Source organism: Lithobates pipiens, unplaced genomic scaffold, assembly GCF_037356315.1.
Source record: "Lithobates pipiens isolate NorthernLeopardFrog02 unplaced genomic scaffold, aLitPip1_a1.2 Scaffold_13, whole genome shotgun sequence".
NCBI classification, from domain to species: domain Eukaryota; kingdom Metazoa; phylum Chordata; class Amphibia; order Anura; family Ranidae; genus Lithobates; species Lithobates pipiens.
Window position 1 is genome coordinate 160,260,859 of NW_027507718.1, and position 21,217 is coordinate 160,282,075.

Consider the following 21,217-nt stretch of genomic DNA (forward strand, 5'->3'; position numbering starts at 1 on the left):
CTTCCACTCTGCAAAGCAGACGCGGCAACAGTTTCAGCAGATGAAAGGCGTATCTGATGCATCTGCCCATGGATCTCTTGTCCTGGACACAAATCTCTGCACCTTCCGATTGAGACGGGAGGCCAATAGACCCGCATCTGGTGTGCCCCATTTCAGGAACAGCCGCCTGAATATCTCCGTATGCAATGCCCATTCTCCTGGGTCCAGCATCTGACGACTCAGATAGTCCGCCTGCCAATTTTCCACCCCCGGGATGTAAATGGCAGACAGGGACGGAACGTGTCGCTCTGTCCACCTAAGTATGTGAGCGACCTCCCGAGCAGTGGCTGAGCTTCTTGTTTCCCCTTGGTGATTTATGTACGCCACAGCTGTGGTGTTGTCCGACTGTATCCTGTTCGGATGTCCTTGAAGACTCACCGACCATGTGTGGGGGCACAGCCTGATCACTCTCAATTCGAGCAGATTGATCGGCAACTTGGATTCTCCCGTCTACCAGAGGCCCTGAGCCGACTGAACACCTATCACTCCACCCCAGCCGGATAAACTGGCGTTCATTGTGATCACCATCCACTGGAGAGGTAGGAACGACTTTCCTGACCGAATCACCGGGGATCTCAGCCACCATAGCAGGAAGTCTGACTGACTGGCTCACCTAGATCGAGTGATCCAAGGACAACAGAGATTTGTCCCATTTTGACAAAATCTCTTTCTGCAAGACCCTGGTGTGGAACTGGGCATACGGCACGGCCTCGAAAGCGGCCACGAGTCCCAGGACTCGCATGCAAAAGCAGAGTGATGACCGCTCGCGATTCCACAGTATTTTTTTTGCGGCTCTGAGGGTCTGCACCTTGTCTGAAGGGAGAAAGACTCTCGCTTCCCTGGAGTCCAACAGCAAGCCTAGGTACTCCAGACACTGGGTCGGTACCACCACGACTTCTTCAGGTTCAACAGCCACCCAAATTATTGTAAAGTCTGCATGGTGTTCACAACATCCTCCACTAATTCTGAGGCGGAAGGTGTCTAGGTATTTTTTGGATGCCTGGCCAGCAGACCAATTTAGTCAAATCAGGCACCGCAGCACCACAGCTGACACTGAGGTCCTGGATAACAAGGGAAGGGTATCCAGGGACGGGTCACACAAACATACTTGAGGCCTTGCACTAGTTGGTCCGCCAAATCCATGAAGACAGGCAAAGCCTTTTGCTCTCGCAATATGCGGTGCAAAAGCTTTGCCCACTCAGTGTCTGTGACTCAATTGCAGATGCCAGTAATGGCCGTATGGCAGACCCCACAAACGTTAACAATGAACGGGCCACTGCCTCGGCCTTCCTGTCCGTGGGATCCTTGAATGCAGGAGTCCCCTCTACCGGGATCGTGGTTACTTTATTTAACCTGGATATTGGGGGGTCCACGACCGGATGAGCCGACCATTTTTTGAGAAGGCTTGCCTCAAAAGGGTAACGCGCCACCATGTTTTCGGGGACAGAAAAGGTCCTTTGCGGCCAACCCCATTCCCTGTAGATGAATTTGTCAAAATAAGTCAAATACGGGAACACCTTAGGTGAACGTGCTGGCCCACGGGACCCAAAGGGGACTGATACATCAGCAGAGGGATCCTGGATCTTCAGAGTATCACGCACAGCTATGATAAGTGCTCCAACCAGCGCCTTGCTGTGCCCGGACCCGCACGGGCAATCATCCTCGCTGTCCGAATGGTCCTGGTCAGCTTCGTCTGATAGGTCAGAGCAGGGGTCACCAGCCACAGCAGGGTCCGAGTCTGCATCAGAGCTCTCCCCAGAGGACGGGGGGAGGCAGGGACCTTTTTGTGGAGCTTTCCTTCCACGCACTGCCTCTATTTTAGCAAAAAAATGAGCTGAGGACCGCCGTCAGGGTGTCCATGGGCACAGCGCTATCTGCAGGTGACCCAGCTGCAATAGCCTGGCTTTTGGGGGAAGAAGCATCAGTTTCTGAAGCCATGCTGACTCTACCCTGTCTGCCACCTGAAAGGGGACTTAGGACAGTGAAGGTCCCACCCTCCTGCTGCCGCTGGCTTGGGGGGGGGGGGGGGGGCTCCTAGCGCCAGACTCTCCACCCTGAGGCGTTCTGTGATGGTTACTAGCCATGCCTGTAGTCCCCAGGAGGTTACCCAAGTGCAGAGCGAAGAAGCTGTGTCTGCAGCAGCAGTAGAAAAGAGCGGTGAAACGATCTGCAGAGCTTGCATCAGCGTTCAGGGAATGGCTGCAAAACGTCCTGTATACACAGGGAACACAGGAAACAGCGTGCAATAGCACATGCCATGCTGTCATTAGAGAGCTGCGGTGAAAAGAGAGCTGCGGTGAAAAGAGCGCTCGGGCCTCAAAAAAATGGCCACCAATGATCTGAATAGGAAAAGCTCACAGAAAATGTCCGCTGAAGCTCACAAGGGGAACCTGCTCTGCCCTCAGCCAAAATGGCCACCGGACAGCGCTATGCGGTGAAGAATGAAACTCACTGCACAGAATGCTGGCCACAGCAAAATACCCCCACAGGCACCTCTTTGGGACCCCCCCCCCCCCCACACCGGAACCAGGACCATTGCTAGCCGCACAGACCCCATACAGGTGAGAGGCCCAGCAAACCCCTGAACACATACTGCCAGCAGACATTGCAGCCACGCCCCCCCCTTCCCCGGGAAGATAGGGACGTGGGAGAGAAGAGAAGGAGGTGAGGTAGCCCCCAAATCGACCTCCCAGGGAATGCCCAGCCGCTCAACCCCCCGAAGCAGGGAGAGCCGTACTTACCAGTCCTGAAGAGCTGGGAAACATTCCATCATTGACCCACTACTGCGCAGTTACAGGGTGGCTGCTGGCCCGGTAGCCTGGTCATATGTATACCCCGGAGCATTGAAGCTCACGACCACCTCTGGAGCTGAGGTATGTCGTAGCCTGCTGAGCCGTAGCTGCAGCCTGCACACGCTCGATGGCCGGACTGGGGGGGGACTACAAGGATAACAACCAGCCTGTCAACCAGCCGGCAGTTGCTAGAAGATCACAGGATCATTCATATTGCGCAAAAGTACAAGTCCTGCATCAAAAAATTGGACCAAAGGGCCCGCATGGTTCCTAGGTCACTCTCCTTCACTAGGCAAAATAAAACTGAGGCTGTTATGGCAAAAGGGAGAGTTGTTAGCACAGGATCCGCCCCCCTGGGCGGTACTGACAGTTCTGTGTATTGTGTTACAATTTTGCCTAGTTCTCCTAGTGGCAGGCTAACAAACCCATTTAGTTACAGAGAGGAGCTATGTCGATTGGTGAATATAAGAGAAATAAGCTTTGGCATATACGGTCTTTTTTTTTTTTTTTTTTCATTTTTAACTGCAGTGGTGAAATCACATTTTACAGCGCTGTAGTCATTGATTTATTTGTATTCTGAAAACAAACCCTGTTGCTGTCAGCATAAACATTTCTGTGCTGAAGCTGATTGGCATTCCTGCAAAGCAAACAACAGTTAAAGATAAAACACAGTAACGATAAAACATTACAGCATACAGTACAGTAAGAACAGAACAACAACTGAATACTACAACAACTAGTTGTGGCTTTTTCATTTATTTTGTTTTTAATTACACTTTTTTTGTAACTATAAAAAAATGTAAACATGCCATTGTCACTTGGGGAGAAACTGTTTGAAATCAAGGCGGCCAGAAAACTTAATCACGGACTCATCTATGCAGACAGCTTGTTGCGGTATATACAATTGTGTGAAGGCTTCCCTGTATGATTCTTGCTGTGGGCTCTACGTCTGTTTCCCATGTACCAACCTTAGCTTGTTCTCCTGACCATCTGTCTGCCTGTTGCCCCGGCCTTATCCTCCTGACTATTCCTTGTTGCCCTGGACTGCTGCTTCCTCTCCATCCACCAGAGCAATCCGTGAGCGTAACCTGGAGTCATTTGCAGCCAAGTCCATCATCACCATCAGAGGCTCTGGTGAACACCTGCTGGCTCTTAGACTCCGCGCCCTGACGAAACTAATGCTCTAGTTCCCTGTCCAGGAACATATCTGCAACCCTGTGAAGCTACTTCTCAGAATCATCAACCCTCAGCAGTCAGCCGTTGGCCTGGATCAGAAGATTGATTGGTTCTGAATCTAATCAGAACAGCACCGGGCCAGTGGGCGCACGCGCCCCTTTGCCCTTGAGAGCGGATCACGCACAGGTACACAATTTTGCACATTAAGGCTGCCGCCCTGCAGCACATGTATGTGGGGCAGTCGGAACCTGTTACACTCGGGTCCCTCTTTAATGTAAGGGAGACAAAGTTACTCCAAGTGGCCCCAGTATCTTCGGCACAACAAGGGTTTAGCTGAATTTTTGCTGCAGCTCCTCTCTGCCTGGTCTTTGCCATTGCTATTAGTGAGGGTATGAAGAAGGGAGGAATTGGGATCCACAGCCACCCAAGTGTCAACTGTCCTCTAGCAAAGTCCTTGTAGCTAAAGGGCAGGAATACCTTATAAGGACTCAGAGTCAAGTGGTGGTAAAAGTGTAACCTATGATGACAACACCTAGTCATTCGCTAAGCTCTAGATGGTGGGATTTGTACTACCAAGTTGGAAAAATGTAAACAGACAATAAGTCAATAAATTCAAGCACATTCCTGGCTGTACAAAGTGAATGCTACTCAGGGGGAAACAAATAACTGTATTGCAAGTTATGGAGCTATGCACTGTAAAACTACAGTACCAGTCTAATAAGTAGGATGAACTTGTATTACCTTTCCATGTCAATGGTTCCTACTATGGATCCAGGGTTTGCCTGTAATAGCGGGCATACCCCATGGGGGGTCTTCAGGGTCTGGAACCACAGCCCTGGACTTGTATATCAGCCTGTGGCTAACTTGTTGCACTCAAATCAGGAAAATCAGGATCCAGTGACCAAAGCAACATAGGCTGACCCTACACATGGGGGGGTCAAGGTGCAGTTGATTGAGAAAAACAAAATAAATAAAAACGGTTAAGCAAAAGAAACCTCTATATAGGGAAGAAAAGGTCCATCACTTGAGTACAGCAGCAAATAACTCAGGACAAAGTGAGTGGGGGTAAAACAAATTTGCTTGGGGGCTGTGCTTAGAAAAAAAACTTTGCGTCAGTGCCCAACCACCTGAAGGGAGAAGCCTATAACCCTGTGTCTATGAATAACCAGTCTAATATTAAGATTAACATAAAATTATGCTAAATAGTACACATTTATGAACATAATCTCTAAATATGTAATATTAAAAAAAAAAAAAAAATATATATATATATATATATATATATATATATATATATATATATATATACACACACACACACACACACACACACACACACACACACACACACATATATATATATATACAGAAATTGTGAAAGGTTGGCAATTCTATTGAAAATATGACTATTCATGCCAAAACTGTGTCTTTCATTTAAGGATAGTGATCACATGAACACATACACACACAGTACACAAAGATATACAATTAAACCACACTATGGGACTTAATGCTATGGTAACAAATACATAATACCATGGTAAAAAATAAAAAAAATAAAAAAAGAAATTGCTTGGGTTTTCATGAAGATTCTTTGGCTTGAAAACTTGCAGTAACTGACCAAGAAGAAAGTAGGTTGCGAGTTTGTTTTTACTTTTGTTACATGTGTTTCAGGTCGGTGACTCAAGGCATAGAAGTGGCAAGACCAGCATGAGAAAAAAAAAAAAAAAAAAAAAAAACTGATGAAATTTGAACTGTATATTCCATATCTTAGAGGAAGTGCACAGGACAAAGGCAACATATACCCATACATCATGCGTTCTAGTCTAGTAGCTTCAGGTGATTGGGCACCATCATGCTTTTGAGGACATCCGCCCGGGGCACCTCCCCTATAACCTTACCACACTCTGAGGCCCCTTTCACACGATCGTTCCGCCTGTCCATTTTTCAGGTGGATCCGATTGAGCCACCTATTGACTTCAATGGAGAGACAGGTGTTGGCGGATAGGTGTCCGCTGATACCTGTCTGTCATCTGATCCAACAAGATCCACTCAAAACAGAGGTATGGTGATCCTTTCGCCATTCGTCTAGTGGATCGGATCAGATGACAACGGACAAGTGGTCTGTTTTCATCTGATCTACCCATAGAGGAGAGCGGGGCTCTGAAAGGTCTGTCTCGGCACAATGAGTGGAGAGGGACACATCAGCTGAAAGCTGCATGCACATAAAATTGTACCTCCACCTGGTAAAACTTTGAAAAAGTGTGAACAGGAGACCAGGTAGTGGTCTTACAGAATTGGGTGATGGAATATCTTGGGCCTCTAGACACCAAGTCTTGCAGGTGGTGTTTGGCACGTAAGCACGCAGGAGGGGATTATTTGCTATTGACCATGAACTCTAGTAATCAGATTGCACGGTTTAATGGTGGATTTTAAAAGCAGGGTCTCGAGCAAGGAACAAACAGGGAATCTGTTTGTCTAGGTACACTCTAATGGCTATGTGCAGGCAATGTAGAGACTCTTCCTTTGAATGCTTAGGAGCAGGGCACAATGTCCTCATTGGGTTGGAGCGCTAAAACCACCTTTGGAAGATGGTCTAGAGCAAAATACAACCAAATCATTGTAAAGTATGAGGAAGGACTCTCAAAAAAAAAGGCCATCAGTTTAGAGACACACCTGACAGACATGTTGACCACCAGAAAAGCTACTTTGTTGGCAAGAATCGCCAAGGAAATATTTGTGATGAGCACAAAGGTTGGTTTTTGGAAGGTAGAGAGAACCAATTTAAGGCCCCAGGGAAGCATTGCATGCTACAAAGGGGGCTCAATATGAGAAACACCTTGAATAAAGAATTGTATAAGGGAATGCAGAGCCAAATGCTTTTGGAAATGCAAGAATAAAGCTGAGCCATTGTCTTTTCAGAGAGCAAAGAGCTAGGGTCTGGTCCAAACCAGTTTGTTGGAAGGCCAGAATGTGAGGCACAGAATATTCTCTGGGATTTAACTGACTGCGCTCACACCAAGCGAATTTGTACTGTACTGTACTGCAATAACAATCTTTCAGAAGTAGCTTCTCTTGCTTTCAGCAAGGTATGAATCACACACCAAGAAACTCTTCTATCATCTAAGACCTGGGTTCCAACACCTACAGACTACGAAAAAACTGAAAACTCATGGGGTAGGGTAGGGCCATGGCTATAGCATGAGGGGTCGCAGGGGTCAGATTTGCGACCCCATTCCAAGCCCTAAGGGGCCCGTGCTGTTCCCTGCTGTCATATTAGCATGCTGTATTTAACCACAAAATCCCGGGGACAAAATCCAGCTCTGATTCGCGTTGTGTCCCATAGCCGAGCAATGTACTCCAGGACTCAGCTTCCATCTCGCCTTCTTCCCAGTCGACACCCCTCCTCAGCTCTCATTGGCTGGGGAGAATGCTGCTGTGCTGTGAGCCATGTGTTTGTGGAATGGGATGGAGGACTGAAAGCAGCCTGGCAAGGTGAAGTGTGGCACTGTGATGCTGTGGAGCTGACAATGGTGGGGTCAGTGAACTCCGCTGCCTGTCACACTGAGTGAGGCAGGAGAAGGAGGAGAACACAATCTGATAGCCGGGATGGAACCGCTCTGAGGTAAGACACCTCTTATGCTCAGTGCGGTCACGCAGCATCTGTCACCTAACAAGGAATCTCTGTACCCTTTCCCCACCCTGGGATGTCCGCTCATGTGGGAACACTGGACAACTTGAAACAGACACACTGCCCCCCACACCTGCCAACACTGAGGCTCCAATCACAACTAGGAAATTTGTATTGTGGGTACAATTGCCAGGATTGTGCCCACAATCCCAAAACTGACAAATTGCACCACTCTTGCTCAGGTGTCAGTCATTTTCAATGGTACCTAAACGCAAGTGCAATCATGGCACAATAAACTGCGCTGCATATGTGGCAAACCGCATTGGCGAAAATAAGCTCCTGCTCCTTTTTGAGCAACAACCTTTGTGCAATGCAGTTTGAAAGCAATTGCACCACCATTTATCGTGCCATTGAAAATCAATGGCACCTGAGCGTGGTGTGATTTGTCAGTTTTGCATAGTGGGCAGAACTTGTGTGATTCAAAATGCCTTGATGTGAATGGAGCCCGACAGAAAAGTTAATAAAAGAACCCCATAACACCACTTGAGGGGCCTGCAGACTCCATGGTTCTAAATCTTTTTTTTTGTGTCAACTTGAGCAGCAATAGAAGAGGTGGGTCATCTGGCATTACCAGCAGGGGCCATGCCATTACTAGGATGGTGGGGGCATGTGTTATTACAAGCAGGGGGGACCTATCATTACCTGGAAGTGGGTACATCTGCCTTTAATTGGGGGGGTAGAGTGTGTGTCTTACCAGGAGGCAGAGAACCCCCTTAAATACCTTGGCGGGGGAGGAATTTGATTTGTCAACTTGAGCAGCGATAGAAGAGGGGGGTCTGGGTGGCGTAATCTGGCATTACCTGCAGGGGCAATTTCATTACTAGGATGGTGGGGGAGGCATGACCCCCCTCCTTGTAATGTGTCATTAAAAGGAGGGGGACATCTCATGTGTAATTACCAGGAGGCAAGCCCCTATCAGTACCTGAAGGTGGGGGACATCTGTCATTACTTGGAGGGGTAAGGCATGTGTCTTACCAGAAGGGGGGCAAACCTCTGTTAATATGTTGGTGGGGAGGAATCTTATTTGTTACAACTTTGGGGGGAGAAATGTATCATTACCAAGAGGAGGGATACAGGGTTGCCAACCACCCGTACATTTAGCGACATTTTGTAAAAATCGTTCCCTTTACATCAGAGTTTGCAGAATTCCCCTTTCCAGTGCAATGGGGAACAATCTCAAAATTGGACATGTACTACAAAATTGGACATTTGTACAAAATCTTTTAAATTACTCTCTCAATATGTGAATACATATCTGGAAATTCTTTAACCACTTGGAATATCTTGGTGCATAATTTGAGTATCTTTGTGCGCGGTGGAAGTGGCGGGTGTTAATGGGGTGCCCCAGGTCAACTTTTGCATCGGGCCACAATCTTAAAGCTACGCCTCTGGGTAGGGCTATAGGGGAGGCATGGGGGGGGGGGGGGTGTCCTCAAAAGCTTGCCAATGTCCAATAATCAAGAGCCTATAACCCATGTTTTATGAATAAGTTGCCCATGTCTTCTACTGTACGAAAAAGTTCACTTTTGTTTAGCAGTGGCAGGTTAGTGTACAGAATATGTCCATGAACCAGGCAGATATCGCTGTTAGCAAAAAGGCCACAAAACATTCACCATACACTTTTTACCATAGTCAGTCAGTTGGTCAATCATGTGTGACGAGGTACACAAGTACCTATATATATTAGTGCGAGGTTGGTGCTTGCATACTGACCAGCTGTGTTGATCATCACAAGAATCCTGGATGGCAGTGGAAATCTGTTCCTCCTCCCCTTCCTTATCTGCACCAAGGGTGTTTTGTGAAACAGAGTCTCCATTGAGAGAAGAAGCTGAACATTAAAAAAAAAAAAAAAAAAAAAAAAAAAAAAAAAAAAAAAAAAAAAGGTAAATAAGTACCAAAATTCCTCCTTCCATTTGCTGCATTTCACTTACCATGTGGAATGATGGTAATGTGCTAAATTGCAAACATGCAAGTGATCAGAAATTATATGTACCTGAGTCTATTAGCCTAAATTCACACTAGTCCAGTACAATTTTCATCTCATTTTGTCACTGACCCACAGAAAAGAAAAAAAAAAAGTTACACTTACTGATAACGTCTTTTCCTGGAGTCTTTTAGGACAGTCACCTTCAGAGACCCTGTCTCCTCCCTTCCCCAAGAAACACAGCATCAGCAATTTTAAAAAGCAACTTCCCCCTGCTGGTCCTTCAGTTTTCAAAGAGCACATCCAGGGCAGTTGGGGAGACACAATAACGCACAATAAACGCGTTCTGCAGTTCCTATGTTGAGGCCCCCCCTCAAGAACCTTATAAATTCGGGTGGATAACCAATGCTGTCCTAAAAGACTCCATGAAAAGACGTTACCGGTAAGTGTAACTTTAGTTTTCCCACAGTGTCTTTCAGGACAGCCACATTGGGAAGATAAATGAGCACTTACCATTTAGGGTGGGACTACAACCTGCAAGACCTTTCAAGCAAAGGATTGCTCTTTTGCCGGCAATAGGTCCACCCTGTAATGTTTCACGAAGGTGGCAAAACTGGACCACATTACCATTCTACAGATTTTCTCTAACGTCGCCCCAGCCCTTTCCGCCTATGAAGCTGCCAAAGCTCTTGTGAAGTCTGCCTTGATACCTATGGGAAGCTCCTTCACTGCTAAGGTGTATGCCTGGCCAATGGCTAACATAATCCACCTAGCTATAGTGTGTGTTGATGCCCTACATCCCTTTTTGCTCAGCAAAATAAAATAAACAACAAACTTAAATTCCCTTTCTCCTGAGGGGTTAGCAAAAAAAGTGGGCAAAACTATCTCCTGGCTTCTGTGGAACTTTGAAGCCACATTTTGCAAAAATGCCGGGTCAGTTTTAAAGACTACATGGTCTAGAAAAACAACAAAAAAAGGGGGGTCTAACAGACAAAGCTTCCAGCTCGCTGGCCCTCCTGGCGGTCATTATTGCCACCAAAAAAACAAAAACAGCAGTTTTAACCAACATCCTTCTAGAGGTTCAAAGAGGGCCCCCATGAGGACCTGCAAAACTAAGGATAGGTCCCACTTAGTGAAAGCTGGACCTTCAACCCAAGGATTGGAGGCTAGCGTTTTTTTTTTTTCCAAAAAGTGCTGTAACCTGACTTGTTAATGTGCTTAGAGCTAACCCTTTGTCCGCCCCATATTGCCAAAACTCCAGGACTGTGATGGGACTCTGAACACCAGTCATTAAACAGTCTCCAGACTTTCTGGTATATCAGGCGTCTCCTTCCTGCTGCCAAGCAGAGTGGACACCAGCCTCTCTGGAAACCCTTTAGATTTTAGCAAGTCCCCCTCAGTAGCCAGGCAGCGAGGTTCCACCTCTCCACCTGGGGACAAAATACCAGGCCCTGTGAGACCATGGGGGCTGTTACCATTCCACAGCTAGTTGGCTCAGAACCGAGAACCAAGGCTTTCTGGGCCAGTGTGGTGCCATCAGGGAGGTATTCTCTGCCTAATATTTTCTCAGAACTGCCGGTAGCAAGGCTGGTGGGGGGGGGGCATAGCACCTTGAGAAGTGCCAACTCTGCAGCAGGGCATCTACTCACACTTGGGCCCTGTCCCACCTGTTTTAGGGAGAAGAACAGAGGTGCTTTTATGTTTTCCTTTGGTGCGAAAAGGTCCACATCTGGGAACCCCCATATCATGGCTATGAGATCGAGGACCTCCCGTGTTAGGACCCAATCTCTCTCCCGCAGCGTTCTCCTGCTGAGGAAGTCTGCCATTGCATTCTTTTCCCCGTTTAAATGAACCGATGAGAGGGACAGTGCATTATCCTCTGCCCAAGCCAGGGCCACTGTTGCCACATCGCCTCCCACTGTGGGAGGAAGGCCCCCAGTGGTCCTCCCATTGTGGTCGGACAGTCATTGAGCTTTGCGGGGGGGGGGGGGGGGGCGGTCAGGAAGGCAAAAAAATTGTGCCCCAGTCAACGGAAAGCCACATAGCTTGACTTTGGAGGCACTATTGCCCTGTCAAGTCTTAAGCCACAAAGCCCTTCTGGCCGAGTTGGCTAGGGCCAAGGATCTGGCGGACATACGTACGGATTCTGCTGATGTGTCTGCTATGTAGGCCACCCCTTGCAGCATGGTAAAGGATGACAGGATTGTCTCCTTGGAGGTCCCTGCTTCAATGTGCGCCTGCATCTGGGAAAGCCAGCATTCTAAGTTCTGGGCCACTACTGTGACGGCCACTGCTGGCTTCAAATTTCCTACAGATGATTCCCGTTTTCTTTAAAAGGGTGTCCATCCTCTTGTCCATGGTATCTGCTAAGGCGCCCATATCGCCAATTGCCAGATCTGTGCGCCTGGACACTTGGGAAAAGGCTTCTTCCAGTTTCAGACTTCCACAAAGACAATTGATCTTCCGAGAACAGAAACCTCCACTTCAGCATTCTGGAGAAGAAAGGTTTCCTTTCTGGGTCCTGACACTCTTTTTAACCAAGTCCACCAGATCATCATGGCCCGAAAAAACCTTCTGTTTTCCCATGCCCTGATACATCTGATAGTGGAGTGTCAAGGGCTTTTTGTCCGCCTGGATTCCTAGATTGGTGTTAATAACCCCCAAGAGGTCCTCTACCTCCTCTAGGGAAAGTTTATACCGTGAAAGTCTGCTGGACTTTGGCTGGAGTCACATCCTCTCTAAGGGTGCCCCGGCAGTATTGGTCCTGAACCCTGCTGTGCTGGTGGAGGAGCTGCCACTTGTGGTGCTGGTGAAGCGACCGCTGAAGGATGCGGACCCTGAAACCCTTGTAAAAGTGTTTTAAACAGAGGACGCCAAAATCGCTCTTCTGCTCTGATGCCTGTTCCTTAACCAGATTGTCTAAGCAACCCCTGCATAACACCTTAGCCCAGGAATCCCCTAATGTGGCCCTGCAGGAGGGGCACTTTCTCTTAGAGCTATGGGTAGCTTTATATTTGTCCGTAGCTTTGCTCTGGAACTCCCATCCCCCCCCCCCAACCTGCACCTAGGTAACATACCTAGGGAAACACTTTTCTGACCACCCAGAGGGACCCCCCACCCTAGGAACGTTGTGGTGGATCAAACAAAGACAAACCATCGGGAGCGTAGCCTGAGCATGGCTGTGTAAGGACACTTAGTTTCTGAGCTCCCGACCTTCTCCCGCCCATTCAAGCTTATTCTGATCCAAAAGCTACCTTCTATCTGGGGAATGTACCCAACAAAGAGGAGAACCAGAGGGAAGAGTAACTCGGCAAACAAAAAAAAGGGCCCGGAGGTGCTATAGATCAATTTCTGACACAGCAGAGACGCACCTCTGCGGAGCACAAGATGGCAGAACTGCATGGGGAGACAAGCAGGGCCTTGAATCGGGGAAGCCGGCCGGCTTCCCCAGCCACATCCATGGAATTGGACTCATTCTCAGAAGCCCCGGCGGTGCTACAGTCGGACCCAGGCACCCCGCCGAATGCTTCTATGTGTGTTGCCGGGGATGCCGAGATGTGGGCACTGCTCCGAGCCCTCCCCACTAAAGCCGACATTGAGTCACTTATCGGTCGGATCGAAACCCAACATAGGAAGGACATGCAGGAAATAAGAGGGGAGCTGGGCGCACTGAGTGGCAGACTGACCGCTGGTGAGACCTGTGACGGCCCTGGAGAAAAGAGTGTCTGCCCTGGAGACTCTACAGGACGCTCACATAGACACAGCTACGATGTTACAGCTGCATATGGAAGAGATGGAGGACAGGGGCAGGAGGCGCAACCTCCGCCTACGAGGTCTACAAGAGGCGACTGGTGTAGAAGACCTCCCTGCCACTGCCATAGCCATCTTCCGAAGACTATCGGGCGACCCACTGCCACCACAGCACGAAATTGACAGAATCCACTGGGCCCTGGGACCGAGGTCCACTGAACCCAGCAGACCGAGGGACGTGATTTGCCGCCTCCACCACTACATCCATAAGGAAGCGATCACCCGCAAAGCGTGGGAGGCTGGAGACGTGGATTTCGACGGGGCTACAGTAAAGATACTCCCGGATGTCTCCCGGGCTACGCTGCAGAGGAGGGCTAGGGCTATGCTCTGCCCTGTGTTAGAACTAGCCCGCCGGCGAGCCGCTACATACCGCTGGGGATATCCTCCATCGGTAACCTTCAAGAGAGAGCAACGATTCTTCACCCTCCGTTCACCAAGGGATCTCCCTAACCCGTTTGAGTTTCTGGGGACGGACCCCATTAGGATTCCGAATTGGCTGCAGTTCCTCCCTCATGTGGGAAGCCGAACCAACCTGCAATCTTCACAGTGGCATCTCCAACCCAGATCGCAGTGGCAGCGCAGAAGATCCCAGGCTCCCACTCAGGAAGGGTCACGTGAGTTGTAAACCGCTCTCTTCCCCTCATTATCTGCCTGGTAGACGCCCGCATTACAGGTTCCCTCGACCGCTGTTCGCCTTCCCCCCGGACCTAATCAGATGACACCCGCCGGAATCCCAAGTAATCCACTTAGACTTCCTAACATACCTATCCCCTGGGGCCTTGAGCGGCCCCCTGCTGTGTGACACAGACCCCATTGTTCAGGACATCTGTCTGGAACGCTAAGCAGTCATATGGAGATGTGCATGATTTTTTATTTTTTTTGGTTGGTGAGAACAGAGACCATCATGTTCGGGAGCTCGTTACTCCAGAGGCCCCCCCCCCTTTTTTTCCCTCTCTTCTCTGGTGTTATGGTAAGAAGGGTTAAACTTCAGGTTTCTGAAGGAAGATTTACTGCCACAATGTTGGATTGCTAAGGATTGACTGTATGAAAAGTATGGGGGGGCCATAACTAACCCTAGCAGATGATATTCTGGGGGACAACTGGAGATACCGGGTTTGCTTGGGTCAGGAGAGGCGGGGCGAGGATTTGGGTCCTCCCCCCCTCCCCCCACTCTCTGACCCTGGTCCGGGGGGGGGGGGGATTATGGGCCAGTTAGGCAACCCGGGGATGATTGTTCACTCGGCAGGGGCCGGGCGGAATGAGTTGGGAGCCCCCCAACCCCCCCCCCCCCATGTTGGCCTTGTTCAGCCACTTCCCCATGTAGGCTGACATATACCTAGACCACATTGGTTGGGTCTCGTCAAGCAAGAAAGCGGCTTGCATTTAGTACCCCGATCCTCCCTATTTCCCCCACTTGACCAATATTCCCTTGGTCAGACCCCTGACTGTTTCAACTCCACAGGTGAGCCGGGGGTAGCATAAAAGTAATATCCCTAGTTCTGGGAGTTCCTAAATTAAGTCAGGGACAGTACCTGTCTCCTAGACGCCAACCCACAAGCTCGCTTCTACCCTGGTACCCTCCTTCACCCTCCCTCCCCCCTCCCTAAAGGAATCCCTGTTCTACATGGCACTCCTCTGCTTAACTTCATCCAAACTACCCCCCATACCCCCTGTTGGTGATGGACGGTCTCAGAGTTTACTCAATTAACGCAAAATGACTCAATACGCCGGAAAAGAGGTGAATGCTTATGAATGACTTACAGAAAGACAGGGTAGATATAGCCTTTATCCAAGAAACTCACTTTAAAGAAGACAGACTACCTGTCCTTAAGAACAGATTCTTCCCCTTGGCCTTCCACTCCACCAACAAAACTAAATCAAGAGGTACCTCCATTCTCCTATCTAACAGAATATGGTGGCCCCATGGGGACGATAAGCTAGACACAGAAGGAAGCTATACATTTATTAAGGGTTTTATAGGGGACGTGCAGTTGACACTGGCAATTATTTATGCCCCAAACACGAGCCAAGACAACTTTATAAGGTGCACACTATCGCAACTGTTGAAATTTCAGGGAGGTCAACTCATTCTGGGGGGGGAGACTTCAATACCCCGCTAACACCCGGGATCGACACATTCTCAGGTAGGTCATCCCTACCCATTGGAGCTCGTAAACGCATAATCAAAGAGTGTCATGACGCTCAGTTGATAGATGTATGGCGCCTCCAGCACTCCGGGGAGAGGGACTACACTTTCTACTCCACTCCCCGTAAACTATACACACAAATAGATTTCTTTCTGGTGCCCCATGGTCAGTTACATGCCATACAAGACTCTACAATAGGTCTTAAGACATGGTCCGACCATGCCCCTATTACAATCCCTCCTCCAGGACACGCTTCTGGCGGCTAAACGAGAGCCTTTTGCAGAACCCGGTAGTCCTGGAGGAGGTGACTAGAGAACTGAAATTCTACTTCCAGACTAACACAACGGCAGAATCTGCCCCAGAGGCAGTATGGGAGGCACAGAAGGCGGTTGTTAGGGGAGTTTTTATAAAACATGGCACACGTATTAAAAGAGAGAAGAGTGCTCAACTAGAGAAGCTCCTAGCCAATCTCCATACCATGGAGGTGAGACACAAAACCTCCCTGGACCCGATAGTGGAAGCTGAACTTGCCTCTCCACGCAACCAAATTAATGAGCTCCTAAATTATAAAGCAAAAGCTGCAATACAGAAATGCCGGCTCTTAGCTTACGAGTCCGGAAATAAATGTGGATACATTTTAGCTAAGGCAGTTAAGGAAATCAGACAGCAGAAGTATGTCCCACAAATTAAGACCACATCCAACACGATATCCAATCTGCCATGGCACATTGCCAACGCCTTTAAAGAATACTATACTGACCTATACAATTATCCTGACCCCCACTAACAAGCAACATCAGATTGAGGCATATCTGGCCTCTTCCCAAATCCCCACGCTGACACCGGAAAGTATTTCAGCACTGGACGGCCCAATTACAACTGACGAACTGGAACTCACACTGAACTCCACTAAACCAGGTAGGGCCCGGGACCAGACGGCCTTACTCTACTGTATTATAAAACACTGTTTCCATCCCTTAGCTCTCATATGGCATCCTTTTATAATAAACTAGGAGACATGGCAGCCTTCTTTAACGACACAATGCGAGCACATATCACGGTCATACCTGAAGAAGGTAAAGACAGCGTGATATGTAGCAGTTACCGGCCGATTTCCCTTCTTAACACGGACCTTAAATTATTCATTAAGATTCTAGCGACCCGACTAGCCCACCACCTACAATCACTGGTTCATTTAGATCAAGTAGGCTTTATCCCCACTAGAGAAGCGAGGGACGGCACAATTAAAGTCTTAAACCTAATACACTTTGCCAGCAACTCCCGTACGCCCTCCATCTTTAGAAACACAGACACCGAAAAAGCTTTTGATTGGGTTGATTGGGGGCTATATGCTCTCAGTCCTTAGATACATAGGACTTGGGGAAACCATGATGAGATGGATTTCTCAAATTTACTCCAACCCCTCTGCACAAGTTAAAGTAAGCGGTTTACTTTCTGATCCCTTCTTGATTAAGAACGGGACCAGACAGGGCTGCCCACTGTGACCCCTCCTCTTCGCCCTATCTTTAGAGCCATTTCTGTGTAAAATTAGACGGAACCCGGACATCCAGGAGATTACGATAGGAGACACGCAATACAAGGTCTCAGCCTATGCGGATGATCTGCTTTTCTCCCTAACAAACCCTGTGATATCTCTCCTGAACCTCCTTCGGGAATTTGACACATACGGCACTATTTCTAACCTCAAAATTAATTATAGCAAGTCGGAAGCCATGGGAGTAGGCATATCCAAATCAAATATGCAGGCGCTACGCACCAACTTCAACTTTAAATGGACAGAGACTGCCCTGAAATACTTAGGCACCCATGTACCAGCCAACCTTAAACACACCTTTCATCTGAACTTCCCCCCTCTACTAGCTAAAACCCCATCCTTACTAGAGGCGTGGCAGGGAGGCCTCCACTCATGGTTTGGCAGGTGCAACCTTATTAAAATGTGCATACTACCCAAGTTCCTCTACTTGCTGCAGGCCCTCCTGATTTTTATTCCGACAACAAGTACATAGTCAGATGTACAAATTCATATGGGCGAATAGGAGACAGAGGATATCTTGTTCCCTACTCTCCATGCCAAAACTAAATGGGGGACTGGCGATCCCCGATGTGAAGAAATACTACCAAGCCGTACAGCTCGGTAGGATTATAGATTGGAACCGGCATCGAGACCTAAAATTGTGGACACACCTAGAACAGGCACATTCACAAATTCCCTTAAAGGGCGCAGCATGGTGCTATGAAAACATCCCAGCTGAAACTAAGAACCACCCGTTGATAGGGACGACGCTTCATGTTGGATCCCGAATTTGTCTCCCAAAATCTTTATCACACCAAATTCACCCCTATATCCCATCATAGGAAACCCAAAATTTCCCCCAGGACTTGACTCTCAGACTAGAAATATCTTTAACGCAATAAATTGCACACAAGCAAGACATTTTGTACATAACAACTCCTGGCCTTCCTTGGAAGCTATTAGAAGTGAGACAGGTACCTTTAAACTGCCGTTTTGGACGGCAGTACGACTAAGGCATTTTCTAGCATCTATACCTAACCCACAAGACTTTGACAGACCTCTCACCTCTCTGGAGATGCTTTGCTCGGGAGAGTAGAGACTCCCGAGGACAATGTCCATAATGTATAACCTCCTGACGTCCCCGAAGACACACTTCCGATATACCTGTGTAAATGGGGAAAAGACCTAAATTGCACGTTTACCCCCAACCAATCTCAACGTATCATAGCGCTAGCTCAGAAATCCTCAGTCTGTACGAAAGTACAAGAAACCAATTATAAACTCATGTCAAGATGGTACTTGACCCCACATGCCTTGCACACCTATTATCCGAACACCCCAGCAACGTGTTGGAGGTGTCAGGGAGACAGGGGTACGCTATTACACATATTCTGGTCCTGTCCGAAGCTATCACATTGCTGGTCTACAGTCGGAAAGACTATACAGAAATTTACAGACTATGTTATTCCAAATGATTCGGCATTTTTTCTTCTCCATGTTAATACTATGTCGATTAACAAATACAAAAAATTGGTCATTTGTCATCTGCTAAACGCTGCAAAATCCTGTATCCCAATTAACTGGAAAAGTCAGACCCCGCCAACGGTAGCTAGCTGGGTCCAGAGAGTTGAAGAGGAGAATAGAGGACCTGGTGCTTACGGCGAAACAACAGGAAGAAAAATATAAAGCAACATGGGATTTGTGGCTTCAATTTGTCCTTTCCTCAGAGGGCATAGCCCTTAGAACTTCATAAGGAAACCCCTCCTTTTTATTTTTATTTTTTAAATGATGAGCTCTGGGGCCACCTTGAACCAACCTGGGCTTCCCTTACCTTTGGGTGGCTGAATCTGGCATCGTTATGCGCCACCTGTGCTGGCTCTGCTTCAGACATGGCTGCGGCTTGGTGGTTGCCTGTGGAGCCTGTACAGCATTCCCGGCTCCTCTCTAGCCTGTGTCCAGCCCGCTATCAGCGTTCACGACGGGGACCAGAAGCCGCGGGTCAAAGTGAAGTGCCCGCCCACATTGGAAGTGACGTCACCCACCACTCGGCACGCCCGAGTTCCATTGAGGCTGCACATGCAATGGTAACGGACTGCATCCCTGCAACATGCATGTAGATGCGATAGCGTGCCCCCAGATCTTCCGCTTGCTCCTCTGGAGAAGATGGGGTGGCCGAAAATTTTGCGGTAAGCACCACCGAGCCCAGGAGCCCCAGCTTACCTGTCCCATTAACCTCAGCCTCCCCAGCTATCTAGCCTCAATTCCTAGCAGTGTCTCCCCGCCAGGGGAAACACCAATAACTGAAGGACTGGCAGGGGAAGTTGGTTTTTAAAATGGTTGATGCAGTGTTTCCGGTGGAAGGGAGGAGCCAGGGTCTCTCGAGGTGGCTGTCCTGAAAGATGCGGTGGAAAAATACAACATGGCAAACACAGTCAACAGCATTGCTTCTCCCAGCCGCTAACTAAACAAAGGGATGGGCTCATCCAGGGACCTCACCTCCATGACAGCCCTAAGAGACCCCGTTCTATGATGTCATTGGGGTGGTAGGGTACTAGGTGACACACCCAATCATATGGCAGGGTCTGAGGGCTGGCATGTATCATTATAGGGGTAGTGTCACCTGATGAGTCCCACCGGAGTCATCATCGGGTGACTCCAACCTCTATGACAACACAAGCCATGGGGGGGGGGGGGGGGCTCCGTGACATCACCAGGTGACTCCCACCTCTTTGTTTACTTAGTGTCTTTTCTTTTTTGTGTGGGGTTCCCCTAAACAACTATTTAGCATAATAGCATCATAACAACCAGCACAAATTGCACGAGAGGAAAAAAAAAAAAAAAAGCATAAACAAATTTATGTAGAAGTGATTTTGATGTGTTTCCATCGAAGTCTATGGACCACAAAATAGCACCGCATCACACCAAAGTAGTACAGTGTAGAGCAGCCTTTTAATTTAAATGAAATTCCCTATCAGCAGGTAAAGAAGCTACCGACTTGTTTCTGAAATCACACCCCACTGAACCGCAAAGTGTTGTGGTACCATGCAGTTTGGCAAATGCAAAAATGCACCATGGTTGACAATGTGTGGGCATATTATTTTGAATCATTTGCGTTCTTGCGCTTCTGCTAAAAAGTAGTGCGTTACTGTGTGGGTTGGGAATGCACCCTGCACTAGTGTAACCTAGAAAATGAGCACAGTTCATGTTTTGATGTACTATTGATCTACTAGGATGCTATGAATGTTTTGATCTGTGGGGCATTGGTGAAAGCGTGCAGGGACAAGCTGTGAATTAATTACATTTTTATGGTTGATAAATCTCCTATTTTAAATTTTTCACAAGGTGAATAAACAAGTAAACATTAGATGAGGTTGGTGGGACTGAGGTTCCTTTCTTTTCTATTTGTTGTAAATTCTATACATTTTGTTTTGTATGTAATGGAAACATTAAAAATAAAATAAAAAAATAAAATAAAATTGAAAATATGCAATTTCTCCTGGATCCTAGACAATCCCTCTCATAATATATATATATATATATATATATATATATATATATATATATATATATATATATATATATATATATATATATATACACATATATACACATACACACACACACACACACACACACACACACACACAATATAGCAACATAAGGCATTTTAATTTTTTTTACTTTAAATTGATATCCAAAATGTACAAAAAAAATGTAAGCACAAAGAAACTGTACAGTTTCAAGCAAAGACCTACACTTTTTCTCAAGCCTGTCTCAAGACAGGTGTAACTGTCTACTGACCAGACTTATTCAAATAGATGCACAGAGCACAGCTCAATAGGTGTATCTTGTATTGTTCATTGTAGTATTAACCCATTAATATTATTCCACTGAGTTAACTTGGCTATGGTTCAAAGAAAAGGAGAGAAGAACACGACAAAACAAAGAAAAAAAAAAAAACACTTATTTTAACACCCGCTTATCATAGAATTTTATTCAAAATGACAGAATCTTGATATATTCATAGATGTCTAGTATCCAGCTGTAGAGGAAAAGTCCAAGTGCTTTCTTCCATCTGGAAAAAAAGCCCAAATACTGTAGCAC

General features: G+C 47.5%; 1 protein-coding gene across 3 annotated transcripts in view; it reads right to left on the bottom strand.

The window, feature by feature from the left end:
- Window positions 1–21,217, bottom strand: part of HDGFL2 (HDGF like 2) — a 663,710-nt gene that overhangs the window by 26,657 nt on the left and 615,836 nt on the right. For 2 of the 3 annotated variants that reach the window (XM_077475771.1, XM_077475769.1), the window contains one exon: window positions 9,412–9,526. The exons of the other annotated variant lie outside the window; for it this stretch is intronic. In XM_077475771.1, the coding sequence (XP_077331897.1) occupies window positions 9,412–9,526 (115 nt within the window). The remainder of the gene's footprint in view (window positions 1–9,411; window positions 9,527–21,217) is intronic. 3 annotated transcript variants of the gene reach the window in all.